Genomic DNA, 22,671 nt, shown 5'->3' on the forward strand with positions numbered 1-22,671 from the left:
GGCCTATCTAATCCCTAAATCCGTAGCACAGTTCCAATGTACAAAACCTGAAACCCTCCTTGAACATCTTCCGCTCTCATTCTCTCGATGTTGGCGCCCAAATTAGTACCGTACGGTACCTTGATATATCGTTGCCGCCCAATCAATCTTTCTAGAGGCCCGAAAATCCATTCCAGAGGAACTGCACGCATAATTTCTAGTAATCCTTTCACTGACTTTGCCGAATGATGTCGTTTTGCCAAGATCGTGTCATTCTCCATCACATGGTGGACTCTGGTCAAGATTTCAGGCCTCGTTCCAATTAAATTGAAAATCTGACCGACAATCTTGTCATCGACATCCACAGTTTCCATGAATCCGAACCGGACGATACAGCGATACAGCCCTTGAGCGGGTAGCAGAGGACGAAACGCTATACGGTACTGCTCGTCGATGTAAGGGGTATCTGTTGTTTGCACACCTAGAAACACCACATGTTCTGGTAGACCTGGAAAAACGTGCAGAATCTTTGAAAAGACTGATGGTATTGAATTCGGATGGTTAATCGATAAACTTGAATCAACATGGATAAACACCGCCGTATTTGAAAGTCGGGCTATAACCTGTTCTGGAAGTCGCAGACGTAAGTTCGCATTACTATCCTCGTTCTCGAAATCATCCGGCCGTCCAGTTTCGGTTTTCTCACAAACAGCGTCGAGGTCCTCTTGACCTTCTCCAAGCTGTTGATTTGTCTGCGAAGTCGAAAGAGCGAATACTTCTGGAGATTTGCGCGAGCGACGGCCGTTCCCAAATAAGTCGTTGATCCGAATTCTACTGCCGTATTCAACATCGACTTTCAAGGATCGAGCCCAGCGCCAGAACGTAATAAAACAACACACCAGCACAGAGACTGCAAGAGGGAACCACGCTCCGTGTGGGACTTTCTCAAATCCTGCAATGATAAAACACATATCTAATGCTGCGAATAGCAGGAAAAATGGTACCCAGATGTACCAGCCAAAATGAAACACATATATCATACAGAACGTGATCAAGGTCGTCGTAACAATAAAGTCAAGTGAGATTCCAAGACCGTAAGCGGCGGTAACCGCATTGCTGGTTTTGAATCCTACAGTAGTGAGGATGACACCAATCATCAATAAATAGTTCAATACAGGAATGTAGACCTGGCCGCGAACGGTTTTAGAAGTGTGTCGGATGTGGAATGCAGGGAAACAGTCGATCCGAATCAATTGAGCAAAAATACTGAACACTCCGAGAATCAAAGCCTGCGAAGCAATGATTGTTGCAACAATAGCCACCACAAATATGACCCAGTACAGCCCTGAATTGACTCCTCCTGGGATAGAATAATAGAATGCATTAGCAATACTATCTGGATAACGAACAATGTAAGCTGTTTGGCCCAAGTATGCGAGCATCAAAGACGGATAGACAACACAGAAGAGGGCCAGCTGAACAGACTTTCGGCCAAAGTGACCGATATCAGCAAACATTGCTTCGACACCGGTCACAGATAGCATGACGGACCCAAACACCGATACATTACTTCTCGAGTGAAAGAACTTAACCGCAAGAGCGGGATTGAAAGCTCGAAGAACAGCTGGATGCTTAACAATGTTGATAACACCACAGACAGCAATTAAAGCAAACCAGATGACACAGATTGGCGCGAAAGCATACGATAGACGTGCAGTACCTAGTTCCTGGATCAAGAACAGGACAACAAGAATAGCCACTGAAATCGGCATCACCTTGTCCTCAATCGAAGGTACGGCAATTTGAATTCCTGAAACTGCAGATAAAACTACTCTATGTGTAAGTGAAACTACGTCAGTTTTGACTATGAAAGCAATGCGTACCAGATGTAGTAGGTGTTAATAGACCGTCCGACATGACGAGACTGCAACCGAGGAAGCAGAGCATGAGAAGAAACTTTGGCAAAAAAGTCTGATGATACCAGCCTTTGAGTCTGACCTGCATACGACTAATTTCCGAGTCGCGCGTCATGCTTTTGCTGAGTTTCAAAAACAAGTCTGGCTGTTCATCTCCAGGAATCACGACTCCTCGAGGTCCTACGTGCAGAGTACGAGCAAGTTTCGCATAAATAGCAACTTGACCGCCTTCGCCGTTGTTTGGACCAAGAGTTAGAACAATGAGCAGATACTTGAGAATCACCACAATAGAGAAGGTCCAGAAGATTGCAGACATGGCCCCCATGACTTCCTCCTCGGTAGGCGTCCTATCCGAGAAGATGGTCGAGATTGTATAGAGCGGACTGGTTCCGATATCGCCATAAATGGCACCGAGACTTTCAAATGCATGTTTGAGAACTATTCTCAACGGTACCTGGTCAGAGGAAGAGCTTTCAGCGTGCTGCTGGTCCAAGGAGATGCCCTGCTCTTCCGCCGAATTTGACTCCTGTTGCTCGACTCCCTGAGAGGAAGAAGTCCGACAGGCAAAGGCGAGATCCGGAGCGGTCTCTTTTTCGCTGGTGGATGCCATATCACCGAGAGGATGGGCTAAATTTGTAGGACAGGGAGAGGACAGGTGAGATTATAGGGCAGACAGAGAACAGATGCACAAGCTACAGAACAAGGAGGGAGAAGAACAAGATTAGAACGAGAGATGAGGTCTATTTATGTAGAGCAGCGAGCAGATACAAAAACGCATTCTCATGCGAAAACTAGCGAGCGACTTTTTTCTTGCGAATTCGCCGAAGCGTAGGATATAGTGGACGCAAGCGGAAAGGCCATTGGCAAAAGATGTCGGAAATTACAACCAGGACCAAGGTGCTAAACAGGAACTAGACCGGCGGCCTGTGTACAGAATAGTCCATTATAATCAACAGAACAATGGCAACAGTAGGCTGCGATACTACGAAGACATTGCACAGTTGTATGGGAATTCAGTGGTATCTGGCAGAGACGACAGGCAGTGTTAAGAGCCGTGAGGGACGGGGCAGGCAGTGACGACAGAGGTCGCTAAACAATGTGGACAAAATAGCCGGACGGGTAAGGGAGCTTCAGACTACAGACAGCGGTGAAAATGCATATTCACCGGAGAAGGGGTATCAACAACACAGAAAGGAAAACAGAAGGAATACCAGGGCCTGCTAGGCTGCCGACGAACAGGACTTAGGTATTGGGCTTGTATTTCGTCCCAAAATATTCATTTAGAGACGACGAGAAGTATTGTGCCTGAAGCTCGACTGCGCAGGGGCAAGGGGTAAGAGCCAGCCGATCGACTTCGGCCAGCTGCCAGCGTTGAGCTGAGATCGACTTTCGACGTCTGGGAACAAGGGCCAGCACAGCCCCGGCATGGCCGGTTTGGCCGGTGATGCCCAAAAGTTCGCAATCGTGACCAAAGTCTCGCAGCAGAGACCTGGACAGTGGAGATGAAAGGAAATGCCTCAAGCTTGCTGTCTACTTCCTGGTGACTGTGAGAATGAACAAGGTCAACGGCGATTGGGGAGACCATCAATTTGCAACAGCGAAGGCAGAGATTTGCTGCTTGTGTGCAAAAAACTTCCATTTCTCTGCGGCGGTTGGGGGATGGTCGCATGCCCCCGCCAAAATGCATTTTGCCAGTATATGTGCGGATTTGTCCTTTCTCTCTGTCTGTCTAGTTAGTTAGTTAGCTGTCCAGTGTTGTCTGTTTACCGTTGAAAGAAAGTCTGTCTACCTGCTCTATTTGGCCGCACGACAGAATGATGACATAAGTCTACACAGTATGTTTATGTAACGCTCAATTTTTGCCATACGGAAGGTGATTCTGGGGAGAGAATTCTTGCTTGGTTTATTGGATGTGTGTGGTTGGATGGATGGGAAAAAATTTGATTTCTGAGGATTCAGGATTTGGATGTGTGGACGAAGAACTTTCTTGAACGTTCTTCTGCTCTGTATTCTCTGTCTCTCTTGTCTGTCTTGTCTGCTAGGATTTTTGATCTCTCCCTTTTACTACCCGTCTACAGACCACATGCAATTCCACACAACCGCGCAATCCTCAACCCCCGGTTGCCCTGACAACTAACATTTCCATCTGCAGCATCTAGTAAACAGATTGTCTCACCGGCGAGCTTGGCCGTCGCCCGTATCAGCATATCACGTGCCGGTGGCTTCGTATTCGGCGGCGCACATTTTTTCGCATTGTGTGTCTGCTGCGGCGACGTGGTGTTGCACAGGGAAGAGCAGCCCAGCGAAACGCATAGTTACACGGGCTACATTGGTTACACGAGTTACACGAGCTGCTCTACTAACAGAGAACTTTAGAGTCACACAACCGCAGCTTACAGACAGTCCTTTCCTATTTCGACCAGCCCTCGCCCCAGTCTCAGACCCTGCGCCCTGGAATCTTTAGCTTCCTCAGCAGTCGCGGTCTCGGACAGAGTGGATCGCTGCTGCCGCCGCCGCCGCTAATGACTGTATCAGGTTAAGGGCGTCTCTGCTGGCCCACTTTGAAAGAGAGATTGGCTGGCCGTGGTCACTCGCCACTGAGTCACTTACCCCTTGCTATGTCAGCATGTGCTTGGTCGGGTAATGCAGGGCAGACAGGGCAGAGCGAGCCAGGTGCACTAACTAGCGAGTAGCACAAGTCAATGGCCGTAGTAATAGTAGTAGTAGTAGTAATAGTAAGCCAGTATGTAGCGTGCCAAATACATAGTGGGCAGAGCGGAGCTTATTGTAGCTGTGCAGCTATGCTGCCGCCTGGGCTGCCTCGTCTAGTCTACTTAGTACGCAGAAGACAGCTGACCGGTCCCAGCCAGTACCCAGTGTGAACCCAACAACTAACAAAAGTTTCTCCTTCCTCTCGTCTCTCCTTCTTCCTCTTTTTTCTTCTCTTTTCTCCTCACCCACGTCAGGTCGTCTTTCAACTTAACTTCGCCTTTAGCTATTCGCTCTCAGAAGCGTCAGCATTGGCATAGAGTACTCGTTTTCCTCCCCTCCCCGGTTGTTTGTGTGTTGAACTACTGCAGCTTCCGTTTGTCAGTTCATGGAGTACTGAATTTCTCATATTCGTTCGCCCGGTCCTGACTCTCACCGCCATCACCACCACCACCATCATCTTCATCACCATCGCAAATCCCGTCGTCGCTTTCAAAGCAGTCCCTGCGTCCAATAAACAGCTCTACTCATTCACTTGTGTAGTTCTGTTTCGCATTCCTTCGCAAGTCTATTCTGTGTCGCTTCAGGTCCGCCGACTCTGAGTCCGTCACATTCGTCCAGCGCTCCGCACCTCTCTCGGCTTCTTCCCTTGCACGCACATCGATCGACTTCGAGTTTGACTACTACCACTACTGCTACTACGATCTCTCCTCCTTTTACCGTCTTTCTCTAAAAAGAAGTTTCAGTCCTTCCTAGATGCAAACTTTACATCGCGGAGCCTTTCTTCTTGCTATCTAGTCGGTCTTCCCTGCTTGTTTTAGGCCTGGCCTCCTACTTCCCATCTCTCCATCTCCCGTCAAACCTCTTTGTTCCCTAGAAAGTCAGTAGCAAACCCTATTTGAAGACTGCTCGCCTAGACCGTTTCTTCGATTTCGTCTTGTCGATTTCTGCCTTTCTTGCCACTGACACGTCACAGCTCTGTCCTTCCAGCGTCATCATGGCCGCAGTCTTCTCTGCTGCTGTTCAGGTCCCTTCCTTCTTCCCTTCGGATCCTTTGAAGCCCTCGCCTGCTGACTTCTACGCTCTCTCTCTCCCTCCTCAGCACCCACTTTCATTTGTGTCTCTCCCTGTTCCTCCACCACCGCCGCCTCCTTCTCATCCTGCCGTCCTTCTTCCTTCTTCTTTTCCTATCCCTCCTTCCTGCATGATCTCTCAGATCGGTTCTGTCGGCTCCCATTACGTTTCCAAAGTCCAGTCATCGGCTCCTCAGTACAGCTCTGCCTGGCCTGCCGTCAACTCTTTCAGAAAGTCGCAGATGAATCCGGCTTCATTTCAGCCTGTTGCATGGGGATCTCTTCCTCAATCGCAGCAGCAGCAGCAGCATATGCCCTCTAAGCAAGACCAAAATCTTTGGGCTATGAGTGCTGCGCATCCACGTCAGCTATCAACTGCTCAAAAGAAGATGCTCGCTCCTACTTCTTTTGTCTACGATCAGTCATCAAATGGCATGCATCCGAGTCAGCAGCTTCAACTGCAGCACCTCCAGCAGCAGCATTCTCAGGCGATCGATTTGGAACCGCAGAATAGCACTCGCTACGATTCAGAGCCGAAGGGAGGCGTGTCTGTCAAGTTGGATTACTCAATCGATGTTATGGCCGAGTTCCTTTGCAACATGTCTACAAAGATAATGGGCCTGCCAAATCATCCTTCGCAGGCATTCGTCAAGTTCACTCATCAGCTTTTGTCGTCTACTCGTCTGCCTTGCTCGACTATTATGTTGTCATTAGTTTATCTTGGCAAGAGGTGTCAGCTTCGTCAGTCATCTACTTCGATGGATCATGCGACTCAGTATTTTTTGCTGATAGTCTCTCTTGTTTTGGCAAATAAGTTCAACGATGATAATACATTTACCAACAAGTCTTGGAGTGAGGTCACCGGATTGCCTATTAGTGATCTTACCAAATTTGAATCTTCCTGGCTTCAAATGATCGACTGGAAGCTTAATTTGTCAGACTCAGAGATGATGATCTGGTCAAAGTGGTATAATCATTGGCTGGATTTCGTGATTCGTTCAATGAAGAAGTCTGCTTCCCGCGGTATTTCTCCTGCTAGATTGTCAAATGGTGCTCCGCACCCTTCAGATTCATGGTATGACATCCGTGGCCCTCAGGATAACATGAGCCGCCATCGTTCTGGATTTGTTAATTCTTTCGGTTCATTCGGAGCGTTGCCACAACAGCAGCAGCAGCAGCAGGTTTCATACCCCCAATATGGTGAAATTCCTATGCAGCAAAGGCTTTATATTTCACCGCCTCCTCAGCAACTTTCAAATATGCAGCTTCAAATGTTCGATAATATGGGCACTCAACATGTGTCGCATATGGATGGACTGATGCATGTGTACTCTGCTCATTGTAATTGCAATTACTGTCTCTTTGAGCATCCAATTGTTGCATGGGCAGGCCCTGCTACTGCGGCATGCTGACTTTGTCAAGGTTTCTTTTAAGTTTTTTTATACATGAAATTTTTGTTGCTCTTTTGGTGACTTCTTTGCGAAATTAAGTTTCAGTTTCTTTGGTATTCATCGATGGTTTATTTTATTGGTCTGGTTTCATTCCGAGTTTCTCTCACACAAAAAAAGTTTGTTTGGTTTATTTATTATTACGATAGTCATATTTTTAATTCGTTGTGCACCGGATTGTTATTGTTGTTTTCACTTATTTTTTTACTTACATTCGGTGGATATATTTTTAATGATTGAGACCAAAGGTGGTCGAGAAGATATTGAGGAATTCTTTATGCCTCTATAATAATGCGTTTTTAGTCTTTGGATGCTTGATATTATTATTCAGCTTGGTTTGCATTACATCTATTTCATATTTGTTTATTTTTGGGAGAAACTACGGGAGTGTGTTCATACTTATATACATTATTGTTATTAATATTATTTTATCATCATAAATCTTAACAGAATTAAGCATGAACTTACGATGATACTATATAGTACAAAGGCCTTTAATATGTAAGATATAGGGTAGGCTCCTGATCTAGGAGTAACAAGTCGCGAGGAATTAGGACCTTAAATTAAGTCTAGTCAGTTCGATGAATGACTGTAATTGGAATAAACAGACATAAAGGAAAAGGAGTCTAGAAGAGAAATTTAATTACAACTATTAGACACAGACATCTAAATATTTGAGCAATAGAAGAGCGATAATGGTAGGAGGATCACCGTATACAACGCCTCGTCCAAGGGGAAGACCGCGAGGTCGGCCACCAGGGAGCAGAAATAAAGTTCCGCGGACGGCTCCTCCAGGATATGGTGGACGAGGACGTCCGCGACGTTATCGAGAGGAAGATGATGACGAGGATGTGATCAAGGCGGAGGATGTGCGTCTTGACGATGAAGATGAGGAGGAGGATGAAGATGAGGATGAAGACGAAGATGAACGGGAGAAAAGGACCAAACGACGCCGGCGAGCCGCTGCTAAACAGGAATATACAAACAGAGAAGATGAAGATGAGGAAGAGGAAGAGGTAGGAAGTGAAGCGACTCCGAGTGTTGTGCGTGAGGATCCTCGTGTGGCAGCAGCTCGAAAAGCTCGAGCAGCTCGCATGCGGAACCTCCAGAACCGGTCAATCCAGAACCAGCAGACAGTAACGCCTTTGGACCTGGACGGGAACCCACAAAAGGTAGAAGATGACGAGATTGTCGTACCATCGGATCCTATTGGAGATACCAAAGTTGACGCTAATGGTGTTTTGGCCGGGTCGAGAGAGTATCGTTGCCGTACATTCAAGATCTCGGGAAAAGGCGACCGACTCTATATGCTTTCAACAGAGCCAGCGCGCTGCATTGGATTTCGCGATTCGTACCTTTTTTTCCAGCGCCATCGACAACTTCTCAAAGTAATTATTAGCGAACCACAGAAGTTCGATCTGATCGAGCGCAATGTTATTCCTCATTCGTACAAGGGGCGCGCAATAGGTGTTGTTACTGCTCGCTCTGTGTTTCGAGAGTTTGGCTCTCGGATTGTTGTAGGTGGCAAGAAAGTCACAGACGATTACTATGAAGATCGGGCAAAGGCAGAAGGTGCAGTTGAAGGTGATCTGGCTGATCCAGAAGACCGTATACCGCCGAACGGAATGGACTACAATCGTAATCAATATGTTGCATGGCATGGCGCAAGCTCTGTATACCATGCACAGTCAGGGCTTGGTCAGCCAATTATTGATGCAGTCAGTTCATTACGGGATTCATTTAAAAAGAAAAATGTTTTATTGAATGACCAAAATTGGATGCTAGAACACGCACGCTCTGCTCGCAATTACAACAGTTTTCTTGCTCAAGAACGTCGACGTGTATGGAACGCAAGAGGTATTTATGAACCCCATACCGGCATCATAATGGTTCCTCAGGCGTCGCAACCGACTGAATGTACTTGGCAATATGTTTCGAAGAGCGGCTAGTTTGTATTATTTCTGAATCGTATTGTATTTCTAGATATATAGAGTATATTTAAAGTATATTTGATCAGATTGAGCTCTGTATCCAAGAAATACATTCTGCGGATACGAGAGGCTGTTTCAGGGGTCGGTCATCTCGAAATTTTTATCTCGTCCCAGCTCGGGAGAGTTGACGACGATTCACAATTTTAGTTTAGAGCTGCTGCTTATGTAAATATGGACCTAAATCATGAGCTAATCCTGAAATTGGATAATAAAACTTTGAATTCTATTGCAAGCTCTTTGGCGGACTCTTTAAAATTAAACAATGGGTTCAAACTGGAAGACCTGATGTTACTGGTTGCTGTTGTGAAGGTCATAGAGGATGGAAGCCTATATATCCCTCTGATCTACGAGCACGCGCGGAACAATGTGGAAAACGGAGATAGCTTTGAAATTTCAAAAGAAGTAGTGGAAAGAATACCGGAATTGGTTGGAGAAAGATTGATCAGCTACTGCGTCAAGAACTTAAATCAATTCCTCAGAACAGCTTTGAAAGCATTTTCAACAGACGACTACTCGTTTCCCGCGGTAGCCTATGAGTTCATAAGTCAATATAATGAAGCAGAGGCGACATTAAAGCCGATGAATGCTAATATGCTTCGAAATTTGGAATTTCTGACTACCTGCACTTATCAATCAGGACTGAAGTACTTGGATCAAGAGGCAATGCAGCAACTGGCTCGAGCTGCGTATTTTTCACAATTCATAGCTGATCCCAAACTTGCTCGCGCAGCAAACCTTTTATCAATACAACCGCAGATAATTACTGCTCTACTTGCTGATTTTGGAGTTAAATATTTGTACGGCTTTCGTTTCTATCTCCAGATCCATCCCACATATGCACTATACTGGCTTTCCGGAATTCTTGAATCTCATTCCGCGTCTGCTTGTGCTGATCTCTTAGATCTGTTCAGAGATGAAGACTTTTGGAGATCTTTGCAAGAGCTTCTCGTGAATGGATCGTCCGAACAAAAAAAACTGTGCCTGTATATAGTTGAGGTGAGCGTGTCACTGGTTTCCACCAATATTGAGCTCCCAGGGTAAGTAAACTCATTTTTCTGTAACACATAATACTAAGTTCTTAGTGTTTTCAAATTCCAAGTTGAGCGTGAAAAGCAATACATTTCGATATGGAACAAATATCTCACAATTGCTCATATCATCGCCATTGACACTTCAGCACATCAGACTAAAGCAACACTTCCCGAGTTGACCGCCTTGATAAAACTATCGACAACCCGGAATGCTGTTGCAGTTCCACATATCTGGCTGATGGCATTACTAAAAATTGGTCTTAAAGCCTCATTACCATCAGTGCGTGTTGAGATTGCAAATTATATCTTGGCGTTCTCCTCAGATCAACTACGACTCTTCGAAACAATAGGACATGAGGTGCTGATTTACGATTTCTTGCCGTTTGTTGGCCAGGCGTCATTTTTTAACGTATCCGACGTAAATCAACGATGTGCTCATGGCGAATCACTCTCGAAATTTATTTCTTGTTTAATGGAAAATATTGACAAAGCTCAGCAGTTTCTAGAGGATTTATTAACTGAGTTTGCATACGGGAAAAGGAAGTGGTTTGAAGCTTGTGTATTCTACATGATTCATGGAATTTCGAAATCTTTTGCAAATTCGCAAGTAGCAAATGCATATGTCATTAGTAGGCTACTTTATAAGATTTCACAGCAGTCCTACGAGAATCAAAGAATCAAGACGTGTATCTCTAATTATATATGCAAGATCTGGTTTTCATTTAGATCAGACCAGATCAGTTTACATGAATTCTTTGATTTGACGTTTATGTTTGAAAATAGAGATGAACTGGCGTTGCAAGTAGCTGAATGGATATCTAAATGTGGATTGAAATCAGAATTTTTGGAAGAAATTCGCGGTCGAATTGATTCCTTATCAATTATGGATCCCGAGCCACTTGAGTTCAAACAGTTCCGGTTCATCATGAAAGTCGCCAAGTGTGCAGACATAGAACTACCTCAACTTGACTTTTGCAAACTTCCTTTGCTAATTCAAATTTGTATGGTCAATTATTTACCAACTGATTTACATAATCTGGTTGCTCTGAGTATTTTTCAACAAGCTGAAATCGATCTTAAGAATTGCGCATATCGACAAGCCTTCAAGTATTTAGGTTTGTGTCAGCTTTCAAAGTCCAGTTCGGCTTATGATCCTTTATTGGCGACAATAGAGAACATTATTGGTTCAGATTTTGATATCATTATTTCTGTCGCTGATCCTGTTGACTTTTTCCGTACCGTTCGCGCATTATTTATTTTGAAGGGAGTTGCAGATGAGATGATTTTAGATCGTATATTTCGCTATTTGGTTAACTATATGGCTGCATCTCGAAATATTCACGAAATGTATGTAATATGTCGTCATTTTTAGTTTGGCAGCTACTAACTATCATAGTCGGCAAGTATCGAAAGAGTTCACAAAACTAATACAGATATCTGCGGATCTCTGCTCCATTTCTGGAAAGTTCACGGATTTGTTAGAATTAGCTGAGATTAGTATTCAAAGAATGCACTCTGCAGAACAATTGTCTATATATTGCAAAGTGTGCTTGATTTTGATTGAATCTGATCCCGAACAAGCTGGAAGAGTGCTTTCACTTGGAGTCAAAATTTGGAGATACATTATCGAATATAACTTATCTGTATCTAAGCATTCGGCGAGTTTAGATGTGATTCGAATTTTGTTCAACCATAATGTTCTTAAATACGCTTATAGGATGAGACATGAGATTGATTTACTTTCTCACATAGCGCAAGAACTTGTTCCCCTTGGATACGCACGGCGATCAATCTTGCCAGTGCTTACTAGAGAGATAGAGATATTTCGATGCACCTGCACCGCTGATTTTGAGGGTTCTGAATGGCTGGCTAAGATTCTTGTGGATATATATTGTCTTGAACAAAACCATGACAATGTATTTCTTGTGGAAGACTCGGTGGTCCAAATATCACTTGTTGAAGGAATTGAAAATGTTCCTCAGATTGAGCCGGAAGGTGTAGCACGAATCAGATGTGCAAATATTCTTGGAGCAACTGTCAGCCGAGGATTTGGATCTGCTGCTATAAGTGCCGTATTTGAAGCAACGCCAAGTCTATTCTCAAATCAATCTACTGATGCTGCTTCAGAGGTCTATCGAATTGCATTAGCTGAACTGTTTGTATTATTGAATAGATTTGCGCCTGAGAAATGCCTGCAGCAAGCTCATGAAACTCTGCGTAACGAGTTCAGTCCGCTCGTAAGGACGTACCTAGAATGGTATCTGGCTCTCAATCTGACATCGCCCGAATTGCAACAAAAGTTTATTTGGAATAATCTTGATATTCCGGAAGACAAACCACGATTTCTGGCGAGCTTGCTAGTCGTGGCTTCCGTGATTGCAACGAGTTATTCTGATCAAACAAAACTCATCTTGGAAAAATTAATACCTATGTTGATTGCATTTGCGACAACTAATCGCGCTGTTCTGCGCCATACTGCTACGTCTTTACTAATGGGTCTCGAATCCTACGTTTTAGATCTGCAGGATCCAGTCGCTGTACGGACAATGAAAATTCTAAAAAGTCATGTTTTGTCAAGTCCTACTTTTGGTGCATTTAAATACGGACAGGACATTCTTTGGGATGCGCAACATGATTTTAATGTGTTCGGCATATGTGGTCAGATAGCAAGATGGGTGAATGAAGACACGGCTTCGGCTTCGAAACGTTCGATGAAAGTTGATCTGTTCGATGATATTAAGAATTTTGATTCAATTCCTATATTCGGCACTTCCGGAAAGACTAAAAGACCAACGATCAAAAACCAAACAAATCTCGAAATCAAACCTTCTCTCAGTGCAATCAAATCCGTTGAAGCAACAACTTTGCAAACAAAATCAAACACAAGAATTCGAACGGCTCAACCGGCTCGAGCCACGAAAGGACACATGATTGTTCTTGCATCGCTGGTAGAAAAAGCACCAAATTTAGGAGGCATCTGCCGCCTATCCGACGTTCTGGGAGCGGAATTGCTGTGTGTTCCAGATATGACTGTGTTAAAATCTAAGGAATTCCAGAGTGTGGCCGTCACAGCTGATAAATGGATGCCGATGGCAGAAGTATGCGAATCTCAAATTGTCGAATACATAAGTGAATGTAGGAAAAAAGGATATAAGATCTGGGGATTAGAGCAGACAGATAATTCAGTTCTCCTAACAGACAAACTGCAGTTTCCTGAGAAAGTCGTGATGATTCTCGGGAAAGAAAAAGAAGGAATACCTCCGCATATACTTCGAGAATTGGACTGTGCCATCGAAATTAAGCAAGTAGGAGTTGTTCGTAGCATGAACATCCAAACTGCGACAGCTGTGATAGTTCATGCATATTCAGTCCAGTATTGCTAAATGCCGATTCTCAGTCTAATATTCCACTATCTTGATCCAACAAATCCCGAAGTTTACTTGACTTTGGTTGGCCTGGTGGTGCAAAATAGTTGCGTCCGGGCGGTCGAAACATAGTTTGACCGACAAGAGGAGAATTGATGTTTTCGCTGTCATTGTCATTCGGAGCAATAGGAATCGTGCGTTTGACAACCTTGCTCAGCTCAAGGGCATACATCCCATTTTTATAATATTGCGATTTCGACTCGGCAGCAAGATATTTCCATCCCAGGTAATCATCACACGATCGGCAATTGATCTTGCAAATTATAAATTCTCCGGTGCTGAGCTTTCTAGTTTCTGCAGCTCCACAGCTTATATTAACTAGATCGCTTAAGAGCAAAGCCTCTCCATAGCGACCGATGAACTGCTTCGATACGATCTGAGAATAAGATCCTATATGTGTGTTGCAGTTCTTACAGATATATATTGCATGCGGATGATATTGCTGGTTTGTGAAGCATTTAGCAAATGATCTGTGCTGTGTGATCTGCTCGGTTTCAATATCTTGTGATTCCTCCAGTTCTGAATGATCCGCCAATTCTTCAGAATAATTCCAGTCGGATGCCGATTTTTTCGGAGCTAGAAACATTGTAAGATTATGATCGTATCCTGACTTGGAACTTCTATATTTATTGGCACCTATAATAATATATATGATTAGATACTAATAGAGTCCTTATGACGAGCATCACTCCCAGTTGGGATATTACATATAAAGTTACATAATAGGATTGCATCTGCAACAAAATTGACTACTAAGCTCCACGTGATTACATTGCGTATTTCTCAGTACGGAAACACGAGATCATATCACGCGGACCGCGTGGGAGGTAAATGCGCCTAATCGAAGCATCCCCGATCTTCCGTTTTCCGATTCACACAAATTTCTTGCAATCCATCGCAAAATTAATTGGAAAAGAATACTTTTTTCGACTAATTTTTGATTTATTTCGACTCAAATTTTGTGTTTTCATTGGACTCTACTTTGACCAGTTTTTTTTTCGCACATTTTTCGTCTTTTATCGACTTCTAGGCCATTTAATTGCCCCACCTCCATTAGGAACTTTTTTACTTTATCTTTTCCCGGACGTGATAATAACCCGCAGAGGAGCAGACATTCATGGCGAACCTTTTAAGTGATTCTAAACCGAGCAGTAGTAGTAGTGGTCGTTCCAGCAGTGGTAATACGCCTGCTGCTGAAACGGCCCACAACTACACCCACGAAGGAGAGTCGTATTTCTACGATGGAACGGAGCTTGCGGTTGGCTCGACGCTTGCGTCTTGCTATACCTATGCTGTAGCTACCGGAGCTTCAGCATTCCATTATCGCACTACGTTGGGTGGAGTAGCAGAGTGGCGGCCCTGAGGTCCCCAATGGTAAAAGACCTTCCGCCTCCCCGCGGAAGGCATCACTGGACATGGCATTACAGTGTGAGAGACTTTTTGCTAATGGTACGGTGATTAGAGCCGGGATCCCTGAGCTGGAGCGCGAGTTATCTAAAGTTCGTGCTTCTGGATCTTCTGCTGTCAAGTCGCTCGTTCGAGTGGCGTATCCGTCTCGCTCTCTTGCCGATGGGGTTGCTGCAGGCCGCAGAGGCTTAGCACTTTGTAGTAGCAATGATGAGACTGAGTTTTTTTCTCTTGTTGATGTTGAAGAAAACGTCTGGATGGGCGCGGTTGTCGATGACACCATGCTCATCTATTTTGACAAGGAAATGCTCAATAGCCATGTAGATCTTAGATCAGGTCTAGTTGCGGTTATGGATCTTGCCTCCGAGTTGCTTCATTGTCAACGGGTTGTTCTTTGCATCGACCGTCAGATTTTGAAACTTCAGAATATTGTTTCTACCTTCTATTGGGTCGGGTTCGAACTGGTAAAATGTCCCCCAAATATTAATGGAGGCCAGTTGTCGGATGCTTGGATTGCTATGGACATCGAACTATAATTGTCATTGTTACATTGTTATATTGTTATGTTGTTATATTGTTATGTTGTTATATTGTTATGTTGTTATATTGTTATATTGTTTTATAATGTTTGTTAATACATATTTAAATTAAAATTTTGCACTAGAACCAAGGCAACACGCTGGCTAAGCGACAAAAGAGCGGATCCAGCTTACTATGTCTCGTTGAGCAGCAGCTTGATTTTCAGTGATTAGTCGGTTGTCCAAGGGATAATCGCCTTTAACAGCAAAACCATGAGGTAATCTACTATCGTACATTTTCACATCATGAAAAATTGTATCCGCTTCGAGAGATTTAACAGCCGAAGTGATGACGTCCGCTGGAAATAATGGATCTTTACTAACGGCAAGAACTAGAAGAGGTTTCTGGATATTTCGAAAATCCTTAGGATCTGCAAATGAAGGATGACAGCACACTCCTGTTCGGATTAAATGTGACCAGAACGGGTTTGTGAGGTTGACTTGGCGGATTGGATCAAGCGGGAGGGGAGAGACAGAGAGGTCAGCAGATAGCTTATTGCTAAAGCCAGGAGCTGTAGATTGTACTTTGGTAGGTGTAGATGGAATTACCAAGGGAGTTTTTTGAGCGTCTGTGTCGAGAGAAAGTTGTGGTTTTTGGTCTGTCGAAGCGGAAGAGGGAGATGCAATGGAGGGGAATGATAGAGAGGGAGATGGGGAATTGGAGGGAGACGGAGGTGTTTCTGGAATAGAAGCCTGCGGTGGGGCTGATATAGAATTTGAGATTGATTTCGAGAAAGTAGGAGCTGACATGTTCGAAGAGTTGTCGTCAGGTGTAGGGGTCAAAGCAACTTTTGAAGATCGCGTGGGTGTAGAGTCGAGAATAGCAACTGCAGATTCGGTCGAGATTCTAGTAGATCTTCGGCCGCTGGATAATGGACTATAAAATTCCGAACCTTTTCTAGAGGGAGAATTTGTCGAGCCCGGCTTCGGCAACTGAAGAAGCTTCAAAGCATATTTCCCGCCGAACGAATAACCGACCACACATATATCCCTTGGTCGATATATATCGACGATTTCATCGATCATATGAACCAACAAGGGCCAGGTCCTTTCTTCTGTATGTCGAGCTATCCACATGTCGGTCTTAAACCCGACTGTAGAGGACACAGCAAGTGATTTCACACGCGTCAGAATCCCCGGTGATCCGTACCGAGGAGCAGCAGACGTTATCGGAGCATTTGGATCTGAGTAAAACAGATCAGGCATGACCACAAAAAATCCTAAAGTAAGTCAGATTATAATAGGCGATATAGCCCCTGGGGAATCAAATACCCTCTTTAGCAAAAGCGTCCGCAAGTAGTTGGTTGTTGACACTGTCGATTCCAAGTCCATTAGTCAGTACGATCAAGAGAACAAGACCGTCATGATCCGGCGTACTTGCACCAGTGAATGACTCCTCTGAGCTAGACTGCTGCTGTCCCTTTTTCCATGGCTTTGAGACATAAATTCTCTCCTGAGAATCCGGTAGACTTCTGAATTCTCCGGCCGGTTCGTACACAAATGTCCGCGCTAGAAACACGTCATCTATCGTTAGCTCTGATCTAGAACTGCTCGCGCGTCCGCCGGAGTATAACTCACACCGAGAGACCCCGCGCCCACTTGACGAAGTCGTTTCTTCGAAAAAAAAGTCGTCGTCGTCATCATCGGAATCCGCGAGAAATATTGTGTCATTCGTATCATCAAGCGGAATATGGTCGACATATGGATTGCGCGAAGGCCGTCGTGGTAAGAACGACATCTGCGTTTCACGCGTAAGACATAAACAAATGTAACAGCGGAAAACCTCAGTGACAAATCCTGCTCAAGAAAATGCCAGCTATTCTAATTCTTCCTCTTATTACTATTATTGCTTAATTGCGCATTCAAGTAATTTACCAGATCAAGATTCGTTATTTCGACCTAGAGCGGCTCCCCCGGCACCCACTGCGCGACGACCGAGCCTCTGAGCCCCTGAGTAATATCCATGTCACGGGATCAGAAGGGCGAGTGCCTGGCGCAATTGTGCATTACCTGTTCTGGCAATTAGTACATTTATAGAGAAGACACATTACTGTAGCATATACAGTATTCGGTTATATTAGAACATTCAAATATTGTGAATTGGGTAAAGAGATAACGCGATATTGAAAAGTGCAATACTTCTGCAAAATATACTCTTTTGTGCATTTTATTGCTGTTCTGGCTGAGTTGGCTGATCATCGTTGGCTAAAAGAGCAGTGTTCGCCGAGAGCAGTTCGAGTTCAAATTAAGGTTGACTCAGATCGGTTTGATAAACCAAAAAGTCTTACACTAGTCATACCAGGCTAGAGTTATCTACTTATCATTCATTCGTTCTCGGCGGCCGCGTTGAGCGTCTGTGTCTGTCGTCTCCGCGGCCCCCGATCTTTGTAGGAATTGGTTAGCGAAGTGGTTTGCTATTCACCGTTCTGTCACGGCAAGGTTCCTCAAATCGATCACCAAGTTTCATAATGAATCAATCAAGATCTTCCTCAGTCAATCGGGGCTCCGTCTCTGGTGTTTCGAGAAGGCATACGCGTCGGCATTCAACGATAGTGGTTCCACCGCCAGCTGGGCTTCAGTCTTCGAAAGTAGATACAAATGACATGCCCTCTTTCCTCGTCCATGAGACAGCGGTCGGCGCATCATTTCTGATTTTATTACAGGTGTTTTCAAAACTTGTCACATTCATTCTTAACCAAGCTTTGCTACGATTTATTCCACCTGCCAGGTTGGGTGTCGCTTCACAGTTGGATTTATTAGTATCATCTACTTTGTTTTTCGCGCGCGAGTCCATTCGATTAGCGCTCCAGAGACAGACTATACATCCAAAACCAGATCCGTTTAGAATCGAAGGTGGTGTGGTTGAAGATACTGTCTCGGGAATCGCACAAAGTGTTGTCAATTTGGCGTATCTTCCGTTTCTCTTCGGAATACCGTTAGCAGGAATTACCTGTGGCTGGTATTTTTATCACGGTGCATCTGCTGAAGTTGCTCAATTGCCATATTTTAAGTCTGTCGTTGTGATTTATGGAATCTCTGCAATCGTTGAATTACTTTCTGAACCGATGTTTGCGTTGGCCCAATACAAATTGCAATACAAACTGCGTGCAATCTGCGAATCAGGTGCGCTGGTTGCTCGATGTATCGTTACATTCATGCTCACAGTATCTGCTAGAGAAGATACTGGAGCCCTTGCGTTTGCTCTTGGCCAGCTGGCCTACGCAGTTGTGTTATCTGGATTATATGCATTACTTGTTTGGGAAACCACTCGGGGTAAGGAAAACTCCGTTTTCCCGAAACGGATATGGAAAGAAGAAATTTCGCAGTCTCCTTGGTTTTATTTTCATCGGATGACTTTGCATCTGGCCTCAACGATGTGGCTACAAACAGTATTTAAACACATTCTGACCGAAGGCGACAAGTTACTATCGGGATATTATATCACCATATCTGAACAAGGGCTATATGCACTGGTGGCTAATTATGGTTCATTAATCGCTCGACTAGTATTTTCACCGATTGAAGAAACTATTCGTACACTATTTTCGAAATTGCTGGCTCCTCCATTAACAGCTAAGAACTTTCATCTTTCTTCAGACACGTTCACCACAATTACACGTATTTACGTCTATATTAGCATGCTTGCTGTCATTTTTGGGCCCAAATTTGCTCAGTTCCTATTACCTCTGATCATAGGATCGCAGTGGTTGGAAGCCTCCTCTTCGTCGTCATCGGTCATATCTGGGTTTTCGTACTATATCCCCTTATTGGCATTCAATGGTATTTTAGAAGCTTTTGTGCAATCGATCTCAACGCCACGCATAGTTCGGGAGCAGAGTATATTGATGTTGGTATTGTCTCTCGTGTTTGCTATTGCTGGTTATATTTTCATTCGCATCTTTAATTTGGGTGCTGCCGGACTTGTCTATGCTAACATGGTGAACCTTACTATCCGCATTGTAGCTTGCATATATTGGGTTTCTGACTACTATTCGATGGAGCAGGCTAATTTACCAGATGTGGTAGACGAGAAGCGAGCTGCTGCTGCGTCAGGTCGTCAACGAGCCTCTTTATTTCCATTGGCTCGACGGGACGCTTATCCTAGCTTAAGAGTTGCGATAGTCTCCGGTTGTATTGTTGTGGGAGTGTTTGTTCTCGGACCCATAAACAGCTTGCAGAAGTTTGCGATTTTATCTGCGGAAGCAATCCTATTTGTTTTCGTAGTTGCGCTCGACGAAACTAGTTTGATTTTACAGGCATTAGATCTCGTCATGCCTTCAGACAAACATACCCGACGACGAGCCACCTCATCCACTAGCTCCATTATAGATACCACTAGGCAAAATATATCGGAGGAGCAAAAGAACGAGTAGTGGAGTTTATGTATTCGTTTTGTATTTGTTATTTATTAATATTTAAAAGTTAAATCCGCTGGTGTATGTAATTGCGACGTCACGTGGAAAGGTATACATATCTACGCACATATATATATCAATATTCTTTTAAACAAAAATTCTATATAGAATTTCATTTTAACGATGATTCAAATTATAAGAAAGCCATTACGGCAAGTTATTGGAATCAGGTTAATATCCACGCTGAGTACGAATCCGCAAGTTGTAAGTATTCCAGCGAGATGTCGAGGAGATCAAGTATTGATCATGTTAGTATATTCATGAAAATAATGTACTCTCGCTTTCACCTTCGACGGCTGCACTTTCAATAGGACAATTGCAAGACGTGGGCCGGCTTGTGGAAACTGAATTTAAAGCGCAGAACGGATTCTTACAGTTAATGCACGAAACTCTGCGGGAGCAGGTGCATGACGATAAATATTTCAATTCGCTGGCTGCCTCGTATGGAGAAGGATATATGGCAATTTATGATATGCGAGCACCCCCTACATACGGACGGGTACCAGAGGTATCAGATACATTTGGACTGGTGCTTGTCAAACAGGGAAATATAGTTCCAAAGTCATATGAAGCGAATAATTTCTATAGACTGCTGTCACCCGACGGGGTATGTATGTTTACAGATTGGATGTATAAGCGGGTGCGAAAAGCCTGCGAGAATTATGACAAACTATAACTAAACTTGTGGATTGTCAGGCAGTCCCCGTTGTACATAAGTAGCTCGTATTGGAGAGTACGTCATACACAAATGTTATTAAAACCACCATAACAAACAAAAAAATAGCAGAATCGACAGATATCACACAAGCAAAAAGTAACTAACCAAAACCAAAACCAAAAATTTCAAGGTTTGTTTATTATATCACGACGCTTTGAAAAGACAACCTTCTCAGTTCCTTGAGAAGCACCACCCATATATCCATACTGAGCTGTATTCCAAGCAGGAATGCCGACGCCTGGCTTCGTTGGTCGGACTGGTGTCTGTCGTTTCTGGCCCAATTTCGGCCCTAGAGTAGGAATCTCTGAATTCATTTGATTAGCTTGTCTTGAAAACGAGTACAATGTCTGTAGAACTTGGGCAGGATCTTTCCCTTCATATAGATCCACAGTCTGGAAAAGGTCATATTGTGGAAGACCCATGTTTGAGGCAGCTTTTAAAAACATCGAAATATTTTCCATCTGCACGAATGGCATTCGCGAAGCTTTAGGCCGTAAGTTTATTGACGGATTGACCTTGTTGACCAATCTGGACACTGTCAGTGTTGAATTCAGCGTCTCGCAGAATACACGTACGAGCAGAGAACTGTACCGTCCTTGAGAATATCCATTAAATCTTCTGGCCCTAAATCAGCTTCTAGAACCAATCCTAGCCATTGTTTAGCCTAATGGATATCAGTTTTGATCAGAATATTCATCACACGCTAAAACTCACTTCCTGGACTGATTTCGAGTCATATTTCGATCGTCGGACTTCGGCCATATCTTGATCCAGATTACTGACCGATGCAGCAGATTCGAACATTTCTTTCGTGTTCACGAACTGTAGTGTTTAAGGTCGATCAGAGTGGATTAATGTAGTTTCAGAAATCACATTTATATTGCAAGAGAATCCGGTATTATGTAAACAGAAGTCTGAGCCCATGCGGCGACAAATTAAACACAGGCATGGCATATCTACCTTGTCAAGTTAGTCCATTATATTGATCAACGACAGTACCGGCTCAAACAAAATGGCTGCTACTTCTGGACCAAATACGAAGCTTACCAGAGAAAAAACAAAAATTGATCCTACTCTCGTAAAAGAATGGTCTGATCTGACGAGTTACAGCCAAAGACAGCTTGCGAAGAAAAGGCCAATACCAACGTCGTCGCCGGCAGCTCAGGTAGCGGACGCTTTGATTTTAAGGCCGACTGCCCAGCTTCTCGAAAGTTTAGATGTCAGTTGTACGAATGGTGCTCTTAATATGATTGGACTGCTGGCGGAGCAATGTAGGCTGTCATTATGAATTTAAATCCGACGTGCATACTGACCGAACAGATATGGCGCATTTGATTGAGGAGTTACATCGAATAGCGGCTATTCAGCGACGCACAAAACCAAATTTACATGACATTGCATTTTTATTTACAGAGGAAGGCATTCATACAGGCGAACTTGAATTGGAAATCGAGAGATCAAAGAGGGCAGGGCTTCGGTCTATGCCTGTCGTTTTCACGTCTCAGTCGGGGATCGACGAGCCTTCGTCAGCAGAACAGTTCGAAGAGTGGAATAACCAACAAAAGCATCTGACACTCGTCACGCCCACAGCTCGCAGTGCTACAGAGCTGCAATATATTCCCTCTTGGCTGCCGCCTCTACCGGCAGATCACACTTACAGAGCAACACCAAACTACACTAAACGCGAGACTAGTCCGCGTGCAGTTCGCGAACGCATTCTCGAGGAAGGTAGAGTCGTCGAAGAGGCACTGCGAAGATTAGGCGGTCTTGGAAATGTCTCTGATAATAGCAAATATCAAGCTCTGCTGAATGACGCTGAGCAACAGCTGGCTGCCGAAGCGCGTCGGCTAAATAACAAAAAACGATTCGACATCGTTGCTCTCGCACAGACTCGCAAGAAGAAAGCGATTCATCCGATTATTCTTCACATTGGCAAGAAGGGAAAGGCATAATTAGATCTTGTAGCATTAGCTTGTACATT

General features: G+C 44.1%; 11 protein-coding genes across 11 annotated transcripts; 7 read left to right on the top strand and 4 right to left on the bottom strand.

The window, feature by feature from the left end:
- Positions 1-14: 14 nt before the first annotated feature.
- V1516DRAFT_663006 (potassium transporter-domain-containing protein) lies at positions 15-2,505 on the bottom strand (the record flags this gene model as incomplete). The annotated part of the gene is made up of 2 exons (XM_066920477.1): positions 15-1,807; positions 1,863-2,505. 2 exons carry the CDS (start codon positions 2,503-2,505, stop codon positions 15-17), a joined length of 2,436 nt encoding a protein of 811 aa, XP_066779210.1.
- Positions 2,506-5,601: 3,096 nt separating this feature from the next.
- On the top strand, positions 5,602-7,089 carry V1516DRAFT_620573 (uncharacterized protein; the record flags this gene model as incomplete). Its single annotated transcript, XM_066919494.1, has 2 exons — positions 5,602-6,087; positions 6,142-7,089. 2 exons carry the CDS (start codon positions 5,602-5,604, stop codon positions 7,087-7,089), a joined length of 1,434 nt encoding a protein of 477 aa, XP_066779211.1.
- A 545-nt stretch (positions 7,090-7,634) lies between these two features.
- Positions 7,635-9,206, top strand: V1516DRAFT_671655 (chromatin remodelling complex Rsc7/Swp82 subunit-domain-containing protein). Its single transcript, XM_066921600.1, has one exon. It carries the CDS (start codon positions 7,821-7,823, stop codon positions 9,072-9,074), a length of 1,254 nt encoding a protein of 417 aa, XP_066779212.1. The 5' UTR covers positions 7,635-7,820; the 3' UTR covers positions 9,075-9,206.
- A 195-nt stretch (positions 9,207-9,401) lies between these two features.
- On the top strand, positions 9,402-13,530 carry V1516DRAFT_620084 (uncharacterized protein; the record flags this gene model as incomplete). The annotated part of the gene is made up of 3 exons (XM_066919472.1): positions 9,402-10,153; positions 10,199-11,494; positions 11,544-13,530. 3 exons carry the CDS (start codon positions 9,402-9,404, stop codon positions 13,528-13,530), a joined length of 4,035 nt encoding a protein of 1,344 aa, XP_066779213.1.
- Positions 13,531-13,711: 181 nt separating this feature from the next.
- On the bottom strand, positions 13,712-13,993 carry V1516DRAFT_614778 (yippee zincbinding protein; the record flags this gene model as incomplete). The annotated part of the gene is made up of 1 exon (XM_066919335.1): positions 13,712-13,993. A coding segment is annotated over one exon (282 nt), but the record flags the coding sequence as incomplete, so codon positions are not given.
- Positions 13,994-14,608: 615 nt separating this feature from the next.
- V1516DRAFT_212359 (ornithine decarboxylase antizyme-domain-containing protein) lies at positions 14,609-15,589 on the top strand. The gene has a single exon (XM_066918743.1). The coding sequence runs from the start codon at positions 14,988-14,990 to the stop codon at positions 15,513-15,515; it is 528 nt and encodes a 175-aa protein (XP_066779215.1). The 5' UTR covers positions 14,609-14,987; the 3' UTR covers positions 15,516-15,589.
- V1516DRAFT_648121 (uncharacterized protein) lies at positions 15,572-17,434 on the bottom strand. Its single transcript, XM_066920212.1, has 4 exons — positions 17,136-17,434; positions 16,830-17,066; positions 16,436-16,777; positions 15,572-16,081 (listed from the first exon to the last, which is right to left on the bottom strand). The coding sequence occupies exons 1-4, from the start codon at positions 17,293-17,295 to the stop codon at positions 15,663-15,665; spliced, it is 1,158 nt and encodes a 385-aa protein (XP_066779216.1). The 5' UTR covers positions 17,296-17,434; the 3' UTR covers positions 15,572-15,662.
- Positions 17,435-17,600: 166 nt separating this feature from the next.
- V1516DRAFT_671663 (Rft protein-domain-containing protein) lies at positions 17,601-20,039 on the top strand. Its single transcript, XM_066921601.1, has one exon. It carries the CDS (start codon positions 18,026-18,028, stop codon positions 19,928-19,930), a length of 1,905 nt encoding a protein of 634 aa, XP_066779217.1. The 5' UTR covers positions 17,601-18,025; the 3' UTR covers positions 19,931-20,039.
- Positions 20,040-20,082: 43 nt separating this feature from the next.
- V1516DRAFT_689858 (uncharacterized protein) lies at positions 20,083-20,858 on the top strand. Its single transcript, XM_066923824.1, has 2 exons — positions 20,083-20,176; positions 20,226-20,858. Exons 1-2 carry the CDS (start codon positions 20,096-20,098, stop codon positions 20,646-20,648), a joined length of 504 nt encoding a protein of 167 aa, XP_066779218.1. The 5' UTR covers positions 20,083-20,095; the 3' UTR covers positions 20,649-20,858.
- On the bottom strand, positions 20,560-21,651 carry V1516DRAFT_689859 (calponin homology domain-containing protein). The gene is made up of 3 exons (XM_066923825.1): positions 21,405-21,651; positions 21,266-21,354; positions 20,560-21,218 (listed from the first exon to the last, which is right to left on the bottom strand). The coding sequence occupies exons 1-3, from the start codon at positions 21,492-21,494 to the stop codon at positions 20,816-20,818; spliced, it is 582 nt and encodes a 193-aa protein (XP_066779219.1). The 5' UTR covers positions 21,495-21,651; the 3' UTR covers positions 20,560-20,815.
- A 51-nt stretch (positions 21,652-21,702) lies between these two features.
- Positions 21,703-22,642, top strand: V1516DRAFT_684361 (uncharacterized protein; the record flags this gene model as incomplete). The annotated part of the gene is made up of 2 exons (XM_066923559.1): positions 21,703-21,961; positions 22,011-22,642. 2 exons carry the CDS (start codon positions 21,703-21,705, stop codon positions 22,640-22,642), a joined length of 891 nt encoding a protein of 296 aa, XP_066779220.1.
- Between the last annotated feature and the right edge of the window lie 29 nt (positions 22,643-22,671).

Source organism: Lipomyces oligophaga (assembly GCF_038497815.1).
Source record: "Lipomyces oligophaga strain CBS 7107 unplaced genomic scaffold V1516scaffold_2, whole genome shotgun sequence".
Lineage (NCBI taxonomy): Eukaryota > Fungi > Ascomycota > Lipomycetes > Lipomycetales > Lipomycetaceae > Lipomyces > [Lipomyces] oligophaga.